This window comes from Lactuca sativa, chromosome 9 (genome assembly GCF_002870075.4).
Source record: "Lactuca sativa cultivar Salinas chromosome 9, Lsat_Salinas_v11, whole genome shotgun sequence".
In the NCBI taxonomy this organism is placed as follows: domain Eukaryota; kingdom Viridiplantae; phylum Streptophyta; class Magnoliopsida; order Asterales; family Asteraceae; genus Lactuca; species Lactuca sativa.
The window spans coordinates 34,877,711-34,892,449 of NC_056631.2; the positions used below are offsets into that span (position 1 = coordinate 34,877,711).

General features: G+C 31.4%; 1 protein-coding gene across 1 annotated transcript; it reads right to left on the reverse strand.

Moving 5' to 3' along the window:
- Positions 1-2,880: 2,880 nt before the first annotated feature.
- On the reverse strand, positions 2,881-5,510 carry LOC111879424 (rhomboid-like protein 20). Its single transcript, XM_023875881.3, has 9 exons — positions 5,259-5,510; positions 5,070-5,170; positions 4,483-4,623; positions 4,341-4,407; positions 4,101-4,252; positions 3,915-4,016; positions 3,694-3,807; positions 3,398-3,577; positions 2,881-3,289 (listed from the first exon to the last, which is right to left on the reverse strand). Exons 1-8 carry the CDS (start codon positions 5,281-5,283, stop codon positions 3,410-3,412), a joined length of 870 nt encoding a protein of 289 aa, XP_023731649.1. The 5' UTR covers positions 5,284-5,510; the 3' UTR covers positions 2,881-3,289; positions 3,398-3,409.
- Between the last annotated feature and the right edge of the window lie 9,229 nt (positions 5,511-14,739).

Here is a 14,739-nt window from a genome sequence, read left to right on the forward strand (position 1 = left end):
ATTCCGGGTACGGTCCGGTCCAAACCCGAAACCCGATTAGTGATAAAAACAAAACCCGAAAACCGGTCCATTAATATGTATATCTGGTCCGGTCCGGGTCCGGTCCCGGTTTTTTTCCGGTCCGGTCCGGTCCAACGGGTCATATGCTCGTCCCTAATTCAAACCCCAACATACCTAAAATATTGCTTTGTTTGGCAATTGTCACCCTATACTTCTACAAGCTTTACGTTGGGTTTACACTTTACATTTTCTTATACACAATTTTTTTTTGTTTGTGTGTGTACCCCTAATTTCCTTTTCTACCATCTCTTTGTCTTTTTGTTAATTTCTTGGTCTTTTTTTTAATCTTTTGTTATTATTAAACAAATTAAATTTATAGTCGAAAGTAAGCATTCAATCGAGCATGATACAACGTAAGCATACGATGTTATTATTTAACAAATTAGAATTTACATTTTATTAATTATATGATACATTAACTCTTTCAATATGACGATTATTACATGGTCTATATGGTGGAACGCAAACATTTAATTGAACGTGATACAATGTTTGTCATCCAGTAAAACGTGTTGATTTGTGCATATTCCACAACCAAGAAACATTAGCCATTGGATGACCCTCTTGTAAATCACCCTTAACATAATACCAAGAGCTAAAGAGGGCAATATTTATAATTGGATGATTTGAGAAATCTTATGGACCAATCCAAAATGGGAAAGACGTTGAAGATTCATCTTTGCTTAAGAAATGAACAATAACACCATACTTATTAGCAATTAGAATATCAGTATAAGACATAATCATCTAATATTTTTGAATTGCAAGTGTTCTATAGCAAGTCAATGCTTTACTAATGGTATTTAACTATTTATGCCATTTTCAAAAACCATTCGTTAATCATTAATGTGCATCAATAACTCTTTGTATAAGTCCGTCCGAATTTGATGCCAATAGTCTTCAATAAAACAAAGAGCAACAACTACTATCCGAAATCCATAGTGGTCATCTCATTTTACATTTTTATGTGTTCCTTTTACATTTTTATGTGTGACATATATGGTTGAAATTCACTTGAAATTTCGTTCATAAGTGCATGGTCAAAGTAGGGTCTTTCAATCGTTGTAGAAATATTGATTTAGACAAAGATATGATATATGGAATTTTCGAATGAATTCAATCGATCGAGCGTATTATACACGTATTAATAGAAGAAAACAAAACATCAAAATAATTTCTTTATTATTAAAGTTAAAAAGACATCAAATCAAATTAATAATAATAATAATAATAATAATAATAATAATAATAATAATAATAATAAGAAGAAGAAGAAGAAAAAAAAAAGATTATTTTGAATCAAAATAGGTTTAAAGACAACAAAATGACAAAAAAAAAAACTAAAGAATGATACATGAAGAAATTTCATGAATTAGAGGTACATACGACACCTTTTAATATAGGGCGTGTTCGACATGCAGCTTTTGGGAGCTTCTAGCTTCTAGCTTTAAAGAAAACGTTAGTTAAAAAGAAAAAGTCTCGTTCGGCGACATGAACGTTTAGCTTTTAGTTTAAACAAAAACCTCCAAAATCAAAAGTTACTTGCTACCCGCTACCAGCTAGTTTTGTCAAAGACGCCCATAGTCTTCACTAAAACCAAGAGCAACAACTACTATTCGGAATCCACAATGTCCATCTGCTTTTACATTTTTATGTGTTCCTTCTACATTTTTATGAGTGACCTATATGGTTATTCATTTGAAATTTCGTTCATAAGTGCATGGTCGAAGTAGGATTTTTCAATCGTTGTAGAAATATTGAATTAGACAAAGATATAAGACATGAAATTTTCGAATAAATTCAATCGATCATTCGTATTATATACACGTATCTACTCTAATAAATGAAGACTTTTTTTGCCACATGTCATCTTCTCATTCATTTGGGCACATGACATTTTATTGTATTTTTCATTTTATTAAATTAAAATTTAACATTTAATATGTAACGTAATATACATGGAAGGTATTTATTAAAAATAGTGTATATATGTAATGTATTCAATATATTAAAGCATCATTAATTTTAATAATTCAAAAAATTTCTCATTTTTCTTATAAATTCAAAATTTTCAAATTGTTAAAATTTCATATTTATTATTTTTTAAATAAACTCATGTAATACATGAGTCTCACCCATAATTAATAGAAGAAAACAAAACATCAAATTAATTTTTTATTATTAAAGTTACAGTTAAAAAAAATCAAATCGAATTAATTATTTAATAATAATAATAATAATAATAATAATAATAATAATAATAATAATAATAATAAAAAAGAGTATTTTGAATCAAAATAGGTTTACAGAAAAAAAAAAGATTTATAGATAAATTTCATGAATTAGAAGTACATACACACCTTTTAATAAAACCTATAAAATTCAAGAAATTTTAGTATTTTACCCCTATAAGTTTGCAAAAATTCTGGAAAAAACAAAATATAATCCAATTACAAAACAAAACACCAATCACCGTAATAACAGTATTTATATAATTTACCAACAATAAAGTACAAAAAAAAAATCATATTGCGAATGTATTTTTTACCCAATAATAACTGTATTTATATAATTTATCATAAAAAAAATAATAATTATTGCATTATTTACTTTACTACTTAACCGTAATACACTTTTTTTTTTAAATTATAAAAACAACACCACAACAAACTTGTATATCCTTATACATTATAACATACTCACATTCTCTTCAACAACGTTAACATTAAACTCTAAGCAGTTTAAACATTTCAAGTTAAGAAAACAAGTATAGATTCTCTTGCTATTATGAATAAAAGATATAGACTAGCTATACCCATATTGATAACAAAACCAAAATACATCAATATATTATATACCTCACAATTCAACATTAACTTTTGTTACAGAAGAGAATCTTTTAGGACTATTTTCAAAGAGAGCATTCACGTCTTTTAGACACAAACAAGAGATCTAAAGCAACCACCTTTTTAGGAGGGACAAAATATTACAATTTTTGGTCCCATTGATAAAAAAAAAATTTGTCAAACCGCATTTTCTAGTGTCCGATAATTGACCCTACATGATTCTAGTTTCACGAGTATACACATCTCTATCATTAGTAAATAAAAAAAAAAACATGACAGTAAATAAAACGAAACTAAACTTTGAGCAAAGCACCATAAACAAGTTTGCGAGAAGAGCAGATTATCCTATTATCTTCAACTCAAAACTGGAGCATAGAGAATATCTGGAAAATAGCAATTTTCAAAAACTTTTAGCATCAACCAACTACATTTGTATCTATAATATATATACATATGATAAAAAAGATATATATGAATAACTCAATATTCACCTGTGAATGTGATTAATGAACTTGTGACTCAAGAAGAATATTTGTAGCAGCATTGATGTCGTTTCTGGCATGAACAAGAGCTTGTCTGGCTGAATTCCTATCAAATCCCATGGAAACCAATGTTTCAATTGAATCCTCCGGTGGCTCAGGGGTAGATGATACTGGGGCACGATAATTACCCTGAAATTAAGCATCATAATCACAACCTCATCATTTAGTTCTAAAACACTTTCTGAGGCATTTTATCAAACAGATAGAGTGCAAAAATGGAAACTGACATAAATTTTCCTGATTACCTCAACTTGACGAGCTGCAAAGGATGGACCATTTCTAGGTGGTGGAGCAGGTGATGCACTCCCCACAGATGGCAAAGAAAGCCTTGAGAAAAAGGAGGCTATCAACTCTGGGAACTGAAATTATCAAAACACCAAAAGAATATTTGTAAAACAAATGGTTAATCCTTTTTATTTAATGTTTTCCTTTTCAAGATTAACAGCAAGAATGAAAAAGTAATAACCTTAAGCCTGCGGATGCGTAGTACATTTAAACGATATAAAGTGCCAGCAAGGATGCCACATAGACCTGGAACTAGGGATCTTTTCCAAGATGATAATAGAAGCTGCATCATTTAAAATAAGTATAATGAAGATAATATTTTCAATAGCCTATAAGTTAAAAAAGCTTATTTTTATATTATAACTACCTGAAGACCAGCTAAATAAATGAAAGATTTGTCTGAGAAACTTAGAGCATTCACACGAAACCGTGTTGAAACAGGAATGTCAAAATAGAATGGAACAAAGGAAGAGAATATAAGGCCATAGGGTCCAGATGTAAGCACACTCAAAGTTGGATCTGCATAAAATAAATAAAAAAATGCAAGGTAGGATACCAAAAGAAACTCTTGTAGTAATCATAAAATGAAGCACACTAAGTAGCTTACCATTAAGAAATGCTTGGCCAAAAAGCTGTAGCAGTGAAGACACAATTATAGAGAAGGAGACAAACACCTGCAGACAAAGATTTGGTTGTTACAGTGGAATAAAATTCAAGTATGTTAATTAATGGGTTGAGAAAATACTCACAGCATATTTGTTAGAACCAATTTGTCTCTCAAACACTCGAAAGTAGTATAGAAGATAAGCACCAAACATGAGCTCTGGTGTAGATGAAAATGTAAAAGTTGAAACAATCAGTTTCCATAATTGAAGCTTCTTCCAGATATCCTGTCATGGGAAAAAAAAAAAACAAATATAGATCAACAATTACCTCTAAAGGCTTATTTAATTATGAGGTTTCAGCACTCCAAACTGTTTATGTGGGAGAGCAATCTTTCCTTACAATTTCTCAACTTGAAATATTTCATCATTCTATGTCATATTGTCATGTCAGATTAGAGATTACTATCATCTATTCCCCTAGTTGATCTATGTTAGGAGATAGAACTATGATTATATGTTAGAATCAGGGTTTTGCTAGTTTTTCTGTATGTGTTCACCAAAATGCCCATCTTGTGCGGCAAGTATTCAGGGAAGAAGGAAGAAGTAGAACTGAAATCATAAATTTGGACAAAGGGTGATCAGTATAGTCGATCACAAAATACTCCTAAGTCCCTTAGAACTGTAAATTGATACTGGTACATTTAAGCGTTAAGAACAAAAAGAATCCACACCTGATAAGACAATCCGAGCTTGTTTGAGCGACCTTGGATCCCAAACACGATCGTGAACACACAACACGCAATGACAAAGGCTCTAGTGATCGGAGCATTATCTGATCAATCAGCAAAAGAATTATAAACAACCGATTAAAATTAGCAATAAGAAAGGGAATTTCAAAGAAATTGGTAGCAAATACATACTGAAACCAGATGGGCCGCCGTTCATCTTCCTTTAAAGTGAACCAACGACCTTCAATCTTGAGAGGGCCTTTTGTCGATTCAAATCTTTGTTCTACTATACCGATCTGCGATGACGACTATAGTTTACTGGCAATTTTTCGGAGGGGTTGTACCGTTGTAACGAGAAGAATTTGGTAGGTTAGGGTTTCACTTCTGTCACAAGCTAGCAATTGTTGGTAGGGGATTACTCTGGTCAAAAAGGATTTTGGTGCTTCTAAAATCATTATAAATAATTATGACATCCATATTTTTGAATTGAGATAACTAAAATATCAAAAATGAATTACGGGAAAAATGACAAGTGATCAACATTTTCACAAAAACAGTCATACTAATCCTAGCAAAGTCGTTTTTTATAATATAAAACATTATACCATAGATTTGATTGATTTGTAAGAGTAATGGGTACAGGTCGATCTCTTAAGGGCAGTTTTTGTCGACGTTGAAGCTTCATAAAACCCTGATAACGGCTGAACATCTCCTCTGATTTTTGTTGTATTCCGTTGCCAACTTAACATCCTTCAACGCCTTTCTTCCCTATGCTTTTCTTCTTCCTTAACAATGATTTTTGTAAACACCATCCCCATTAATGGTATTGTGGAGAAGACAAAGATTTATATTGATGTGGCCCTTTGAACGACGTTGATCATACCGAGTAGCCTAAAATAATTTGTTAATGGTGACTTGAGAATTGGCAACCTCAAATGGATATTGATTCAACCGACAAAGTAAAAAAAAAAAAAAGCAAAACAAAACGAAACAACTCATCATTCGATATCGACATGATTAGTGTTTGGAGTAGACTGAGGGTCGTTACATCTAAAAACGTTGATATATGTAATTGGACCTGTCCATACTCTAGTTAGTGTTATCTTTTTTTTTTTTTTTTTTTTTTTTTGAAAAAGTCACAACTCAGCAAATAGTTAGTGTTATCTTTTGAACTTTGATATATGTAATTGGACCTGTCCTCTGGTTTCTCATTGTTTCCCGTTGCCAACGTAACATCCTTCGATGCGTTTCTTCCTTATGCTTTTCTTCTTCCTTAACAACGTTTTTTGTAAACATCATCCCCATTAATGGTATTGTGGAGAAGACAAAGATTTATGTTGATGTGGCCCTTTGAGCGACGTTGATCATACCAAGTAGCCTAAAATAATTTGTTAATTGTGACTTGATAATTGACAACCTCAAATGGATATTGATTCAACCGACAAAGTTAAAAAAACAAAAAAGCAAAACAAAACAAAACAACTCATCTGTAACGACCCGTTCCCGGTATGTTAATTCATTGGTAATTGTTGTGAGTTTTGCAAGAGGGACTCGGCGAGTTCATAGCCTGACTCGCCGAGTAGGGTCGCGGCTGCGAGCACGCGTGAGCCGGGGACTCGGCGAGTCCATCCGTCTGGGTGAAACCCTAAATCCCCGGGTTGCCCACTATTTAAACCACCTTTTAGCCCCATTCTCGCCTCCCTCACCCTGAGAACACTGTGAGAAAGAACCCTAATTCACCCTTGTGTGAGCTAAGTGTTTTGTGCCATTTTGTGAAGGTGTGAAGAAGGAGAAGAAGAAAGAAGCAAGGAGAAGAGTTGGAGTGCAAAGATCCAAGGGCAAATCTGAGTTATTTGAGGTATTTTCGGAGTTCCCTCTTGTTATATGCTTTAAACTTCCATTAGGGCTCTCCTAAGAGCTAGTTGATGCTTGTTCCAAGCCTTATGTTTGCATGAATGCCTTAATAAGTCGAGATATCTTTAGATCTGAATGATGGGGTGTTGTAGAGCCCAGATCTACTGTCTTTTTGGAGTTACTTTGCATATTAATCATAGATCTACCCATTTTATGCATCCTTTAGCCTTATTTCCCTTATTCATGAGGTTGTGCACGTAAAGTTGGAAACTTTACGTGGTAAATCAGCTTAATGGACTCAGATCTATCAATTGTATGCGTTGGATTCAAACAAAATCGAGTAAAAATCAGTTGCATGGCGGCAACTCGGCAAGTCGGGAAGAACGACTCGGCGAGTTGGGTCGCGAGTCCCCGATTCCTTCATTTTATCAGTGTCGAGTGGATCCTGTGAGTTAGAGAGTGGACTCAGCGAGTTGAGGGTAGACTCAGTGATGGAGGGACTCGGCGAGTTGTTCATACAACTCGGCGAGTCCAAGGCAATCTTCTTAAGCTCAAGAACAACTCGTCGAGTTGTTCATAGGACTCGGCGAGTCGGATGAAGATTTTCTGAGTTCTTGGATCAGGAGAGTACTCGTCGAGTCGAGGCCATACTCGACGAGTAGCAGCGAGTTAAGTCGAGGAGTGAGAATAGGGACTCGGCGAGTTGGCGGCCCAACTCGGCGAGTCAGGTCAACTATGGGTTGACTTTGTCCAAGAGTTGACTTTGACCTGGGGTAAAAGAGTCATTTTACCCAGTGCAGTGTTTAGTATTTGATTGAGTACGTTTATGGCCTTGTAGCCGGGGAGATACCGGAGCAGCAGCAGTTAGCCCTCAGAGCTATTCACTCAGCAGCCAGTTCACGAGGTGAGTCTCCCTTCAGTAGGATCGGGTCTACGGCCACAATGCCGGCCCGTGTAGTTATCAGTAGTCTGGTCTTTAGTTTGATGTAGTAGCTAGCTGGCTTGACGTCTTTGTGATTCAAGCGTATTTGTGTTATGTGTTCCGGACTTCAGTCCAATGCAGTCAGTTCCGGACTTCGGTCCGATGCAGTTAGTTCCGGACTTTGGTCCGATGTAGTCAGTTCCGGACTTCGGTCCGATGCAGTTAGTTTCGGACTTTGGTCCGATGTAGTCAGTTCCGGACTTCGGTCCGATGCAGTTAGTTCCGGACTTTGGTCCGATGCAGGGGACAAGGTCCCGGTCAGTTCCGGACTTCGGTCCGATGCAGCTAGTTCCAGACCTCGGTCTGATGCAGTGGGCCAGGCCCAGTATGTGATTTATATGTATTGTATGGTATGTGGTAGTTTGGGGGAGCTCACTAAGCTTCGTGCTTACAGTTTCAGCTTTGTTTCAGGTACTTCCGCTTGTAGAGAGAGGAGCTCGGGATGATGGCATCGCACACACCACAGCTTCAGCTTTTATCCTGGGAGTTGATTGGTTCTTAATTTTTACATACGGATATGATACAGTTTTCCGCATAGTGTTTTTATTATGATTTTGAGATACATCATGTATGGTTTATGATATGACACTCAGATTATGGTTTTGGTTATGTTGAAAAACGAAATTTTTGGGTCGTATTCTTGGGTCGTTTCATCATCATTCGATATCGACATGATAAGTGTTTGGAGTAGACTAAGGGTCATTACATCTAAAAACGTTGATATATGTAATTGGACCTGTCCATATTCTAGTTAGTGTTATCTTTTTTTTTTTTTTTTTTTTTTTTTTTTTTTTTTTTTTTTTTGAAAAAGTCACAACTCAGCAAATAGTTAGTGTTATCTTTTGAACTTTGATATATGTAATTGGACCTGTCCTCTCGTTTCTCGTTGTTTCCCGTTGCCAACGTAACATCCTTCGATGCGTTTCTTCCCTATGCTTTTCTTCTTCCTTAACAACGTTTTTTGTAAACATCATCCCCATTAATGATATTGTGGAGAAGACAAAGATTTATGTTGATGTGACCCTTTGAACGATGTTGATCATATCGAGTAGCCTAAAATAATTTGTTAATTGTGACCTGAGAATTGGCAACCTCAAATGGATATTGATTCAACGGACAAAGTTAAAAAAACAAAAAAGCAAAACAAAACAAAACAACTGATCATTCGATATCAACATGATAAGTGTTTGGAGTAGATTGGGGGTCGTTACACCTAAAAACATTGATATATGTAATTGGACCTGTCTATATTCTAGTTAGTGTTATCTTTTGAACTTTGTCTATATAAACAGTTAGGGTGTGAACTCTACTATCATTTTCAAACTTGTGATTAATAATATTTCCTCATACTATATGAAGTATAAACATAAGTTATATTGATCGAATCATGTTAAATATTATGTTTTTATGTGTGTGTATTTATTATTGCTTATTCCTAACAATATTAAACTCAAAACAGAAATATATTGTTTGTGAAAAAAATTATCCTCCAATCCACAAAATGCATTAAGTGACGATATAACTAACGACTTGTAAGGATAACTAACTTTAAGTTTTGTATATATTCTCTGACTAAACTTATTTTTATGCTCGACCTATTATTGAAATTCTTCATATTGTTAAAAAAAAATCATCATTTCCGACTATTGTATATTTCCATTTCTATTTATACGTCGAGTCACTAATTTTTTTACATGTTTAGTCACCTGTTTTTTCGTTCAAATTTAGTCACTATCTTTATTTTGTATATATTTTACCCTTAATCTTACATTATCTATTTAAAGAATAACATTTCAAAAAATACATATATTTTCATAATTGGGAAATCTCCAATAATGTCCTAATATTTTAGGTCACTTTACAGTTTAATCCCAAATTCAATTTTGTTTATAAAAAATGACAGAATACCGGCTAAAACTTCAGAATAACCCATTGTGGCCAGTTTCGCAGATTTAACCGTTTTTCTGGCTTTTTTCGTTAATTCGTCAAAATATTGGGACTTTTTCGTTAATTCGCCTAAACTTCGCAATAATCCTTTTATCAATATATTAAAAATGGTATGTTTTTTCAATGAGTGTATTTTTTTCATTTCTTTTTATACAACGTTATATATTCAACTTTTAAGTTATGGAATTTAGAAAAAAGTATATACACAATGCAAAAAACTAACAAACTTTATAACCTTTCTTATTAATACTCATTTTTTTCTTCCTTCTATTGGTTGTTTGAAACCTTAATCCATTTGTTCTCTTTATTCTTCTGTTTCTTTCTATCCATTGCAAAATTAGGAATGATGCGATAAGGAATACATACACACACCCCTCAGATAGATCTTTGTATTTCTTTTTTATATGCGCAGACACGCATCAAAGTTTCTGATTTGGAACATATGTGTGCGTGTGTGAAATGAGGGTATCAAAGTTCAAGCAAATTTGTGTTTTGTGGTCTAGCCAAGGCAAGACTAGCTACTACGAAGATGTTGCTATTGTCCTTGGAAAATTGAGGTAAAAGTTCAACATTAACGTGTTGAAGTGCATGATTCAATAGAAAATGAGTATTAACGAGAAATATTATCACATAGATTTTTGAGTATACCCGATTAGTATTATTACATATGTTTTGTGGTTATCCTAGTACTTGGACCAGTGTTGAAATCAAAAGAAAATATACAATAATTTTGTATAAACTAGATGTTTTAGGGACATAAAGTGAGGATAACGGGAAATGGTAATCGAGTTGAATGTTTTGATGAAAATATATAATTAAAAGAATATGATATCGTGGGTTGAAAATCTTATGTGCTCACAAGGCTCTCAAGCCTGACCCACTTAGTTTCTTGTATCATAGGTAGTGGCATGAGAGCACATATGTGATGATTGATGAGAGATTTATGGATTATAGGATAGTAGAATAACGAATGTTTGTAAGGCCTTTATTATTTCCTTTTAATATATTGATAATGACAACTCAACATTTTTAATATAAATAAAATACATTTATTTAGAAATGTTTTGATAATATCATTATCATATTTTTTAGAACAAATTCCGCAATATTATTCTTTAAAAATGATACTCCGATTTTAAATAAGCATAAATAAATCAGTTTTTTATGGCCGTGAAATTAGCGATGTCACATCGGAGTTCTATCCACAGCTTTCCAGACTTTTGTCAGAAAAATCTTTGTAAGTTAAGCTACACTTATATCACTTTAAGAATAACTTATATTTATATTTATAGTCGTTGTTATGAATGTATAATAATATTTATCAGTGATTTTAGTCATAATGTTGATTTATTTATTTATGGGAGAGGTGTCTAGAATGATCATGTTGGATTGGATGTTGGATTTCAGAAATGCTACATGTTGAAATGGTCTTGTTTCCAAATTGTCTTGTTTGGATGATCTTATTTGATAGAACTCTCAGTATTCATTTGGATTAAAGAAAGATCTAACTTTCATTACCGGATTGTCATGGAGATTATTAATAAGTTATAAAATTAGAGGTTAATATTTACTAGGCGTGTTACCCACCAGTTGGATTGGCTGTAGAATCACCCATATAACTGTCAGTCATCTAAGTAATTATCCGGCTGAGTTTTCTCACTATATTATGTATTGCAGTATATATCCTCTATATGTTAAGACATAGTTACCCTGTAGTATTCAATTAGGCCACTAGACTAGTTTAGTTAGTTATATGTCGTGTGGAACTGTTAGTCTGTTTTATATATATACTAGGCAAATGCCTGCGCGTTACGCATAAGCATCTATATATCTGAAATATTTACAAACATATGTTTTTCTTAATATAACAATAATGTTGTTAAATTTGATATAATAATTTGTATATTAAGTTAATATAATATATTGATTATTTTGAATTATATGATAATATATACATCTATTAAATCTGCATAATCTCAATCTTTTGATTGACCTCTAGTCGCGGGTTACTCATGAATAAAACTAAATATAATATATGGTTTAGTGTTATGTATAGTTGTTGCTATTGTTAATTAATTTTTTAATATTTATTTGTTTAACGTTTTAATTTCTATCATTGTAATTATTTAAAACATCAAACAATTTTTTTTTAATTTTAAAGGTAACTATATAATCATTTATATAAAGTTATTTTTAGCTATTGTTATTGTAAGTTATTTTAAGCAACTTATTTGAAAACTTTTAACGAATATAAAAATATCTTTAGGAAATATTTAGTTAAATTGATATTATAATTTAGTTTTTTGCATTTAGCACTAAAATTTATCACTTTTAACTATTCACAAAATATTCTTTGGGTATTTTAAGTGGAACTGGAATTTATATTGAAGTTGACCTTGTAATGTTATATTTAAATTAACAATTTAAGTATTTTGTCCAAACTATTCAAAAGTTGTAGCTTTAAACTGATAATGATTTACATACAACAACATATTAAATCTAAAAAATTAAGTATAATATGTTAAAAGTTAAACACATAACGTTAAAAGTAGAAGTAAAAATATTATTTTAATCTTGAAATTTAGTTTATTTATGATTACACTTTAGGTTTTATACTTATTTAACCTTATTAACCAACTTATAATAATTATTAGAAAGACACTACAATTTATCATTTTTAACTATTTTCAAAATAATCTTTGGGTTGTTTAAGTTGAACTAAAATTTATATTTAAGTTGACCCTATAAGGTTATATTTAAATTAACAATTTAAGTATTTTATACAAATTGTTCAAAAGTTATAGCTTTAAAATGATAATGGTTTACATACAACAACATATTAGACCTAATAAATTAAGTATAATATGTTATAAGTTAAAAACATAACTTTATAAATAGAAGAAAATATATTCTTTTAATATTGAAATTTAGTTTATATATGATTACACTTTAGGTTTTATATTTATTTAACCTTATTAACCAAGTTATAATCATTATTAGAAAGAAATTGAAAAGTCATGGGAGTTTTAAATGAATGTGGTGAAAGAAAAAATGAACGAGAGTTTCAAATAAATGTGATGAAAGAAAAAAAAAATACTTCCTTTATAAGTATATATATATATATATATATATATATATATATATATATATATATATATATATATATATATATATATATATATATAGGGAGTTGAGGGCAGCCCAACTTTGTTCTGAAAGTCAATAGACTCGGGTAGACTAGTATTATGCTAAAGGTCAAAGTGCGAACCGGTTATATGTTGAAGGCAAAAATGACGAACCAACTTCATGCTGAAAGGCTATTATGTGTATGCATTTTATATGTATTGTAGTGTGTGTGTGTGTGTATATATATATATATATATATACACACACACACACACACTACAATACATATAAAATGCATACACATAATAGCCTTTCAGCATGAAGTTGGTCCGTCATTTTTGCCTTCAACATATAACCGGTTCGCATATATGATATTTTGGAAAACTCACTAAGCTTCGTACTTACCCAGTTGAATATAAATGTTTTTTTCAAGTACTTCATTGATTCGTAAGAATGGCGATGTTCGATTGTACACACGTGCATGTTTAGGATGTCCGAGAATGAAATTAAGATATAAAAATAAGAAATAATTGTGAAATACAAAACTTTCACGAAGGGCTAAAGATCCTAACTTGAAACCTTGTAAAATAACATATGTAAGGTACAATTATGATTTAAAAGTTGTAATGTAAAGATGTGATTATATAAGTAACCCAGATAGAACAGGCCAAAACCGAGTCGTATGAATGAGTTATAAACAACCGAAGTTACGAGAAAATATTTATGTCCATTTTCACTACCAATTCACTTCAATCACTTAGTTAACCATTTTAAGGCGCTAAACTAATTTTCCTAACACTCTTATAACATCAATTAGTAAACTAGTTTCATTTGGAAGGAATCAAAATGATGTTTCTCCATCCATGAAGCTCAAACTCAAGAATAAGCTTCAATATCACCAAATTGAGCAATTAATATTGTTTTCTTTGATGGAATGAACATAGCTTGTTAGAATCAAAGTTTAACACCTACCTAACATCAATTTTACAACCAAAAATCTATGATAATATTTAGATGGAGATTTCACTAACTCAAAGCCCTAAAAGTCAAGATAAGCATGAACAAGGGGATAAGTATACCTTAAGAGATTCCTTTATGGATAGAAGAAGTGATAACAGTCCTAACACTTTGTCACATCACTTTTTGACAGCCACAATATTTTTTTTGTCTACCACCTCGCTATTACCATATACTTAGTATTTCATAGGAAGTGGCAGCACTCCAATTTTTTTTGAATTTTCTTTTTCAAATCTAAACAAATTATATGATTTTTTTTCAAATTTAAATAAATTATATTTTTAGAATTTATGATTTTATTTTTCAAATTTACATTAATTATATGATATATTTTTTTCAAATTTAAATAAAGTATGTTTTCTTAATTTACGATTTTTTTTTAAATTAAAATAAATTACATTTTTTTAATATACAAACATTTAATATTGCATAAATTATATTTTTTTAAAGACAAACACTTAGTGCGTGTTTGAGATTGTTTGTCAAATTAGCTTAATGACTTTAAAAAAAAACTAATAAGTTAAAAAGGTGTTTGGGTTGTTTAAAAGCGTTTTTCAAACAGCTTTTTGGATAGACAAAATAAGATAATTTCAAAAAGCTATAAAATCATAGTTTTTTTTTATGGCTTTTTAGTTTTTTAGTTTTTCCTACCATTTTTTACTCTAAAAAGTTGAGCCAAAAACTTTTTAAAACCAACTTATTAACTTTTTAACTTTTCTTATCATAAAAGCTGACTCAAACTTTTTC

Bases quoted from the DNA above. Each gene is read 5' to 3' on its own strand.
- LOC111879424 (XM_023875881.3), bottom strand. From the start codon at position 5,283: ATGAACGGCGGCCCATCTGGTTTCA. The intron at 4,624-5,069 runs GTGTGGATTCTT...TTCCCATGACAG, and splicing joins AGCTCGGATTGTCTTATCAG to GATATCTGGAAGAAGCTTCA. The intron at 4,017-4,100 runs GTAGTTATAATA...TAAATGATGCAG, and splicing joins TTTATTTAGCTGGTCTTCAG to CTTCTATTATCATCTTGGAA.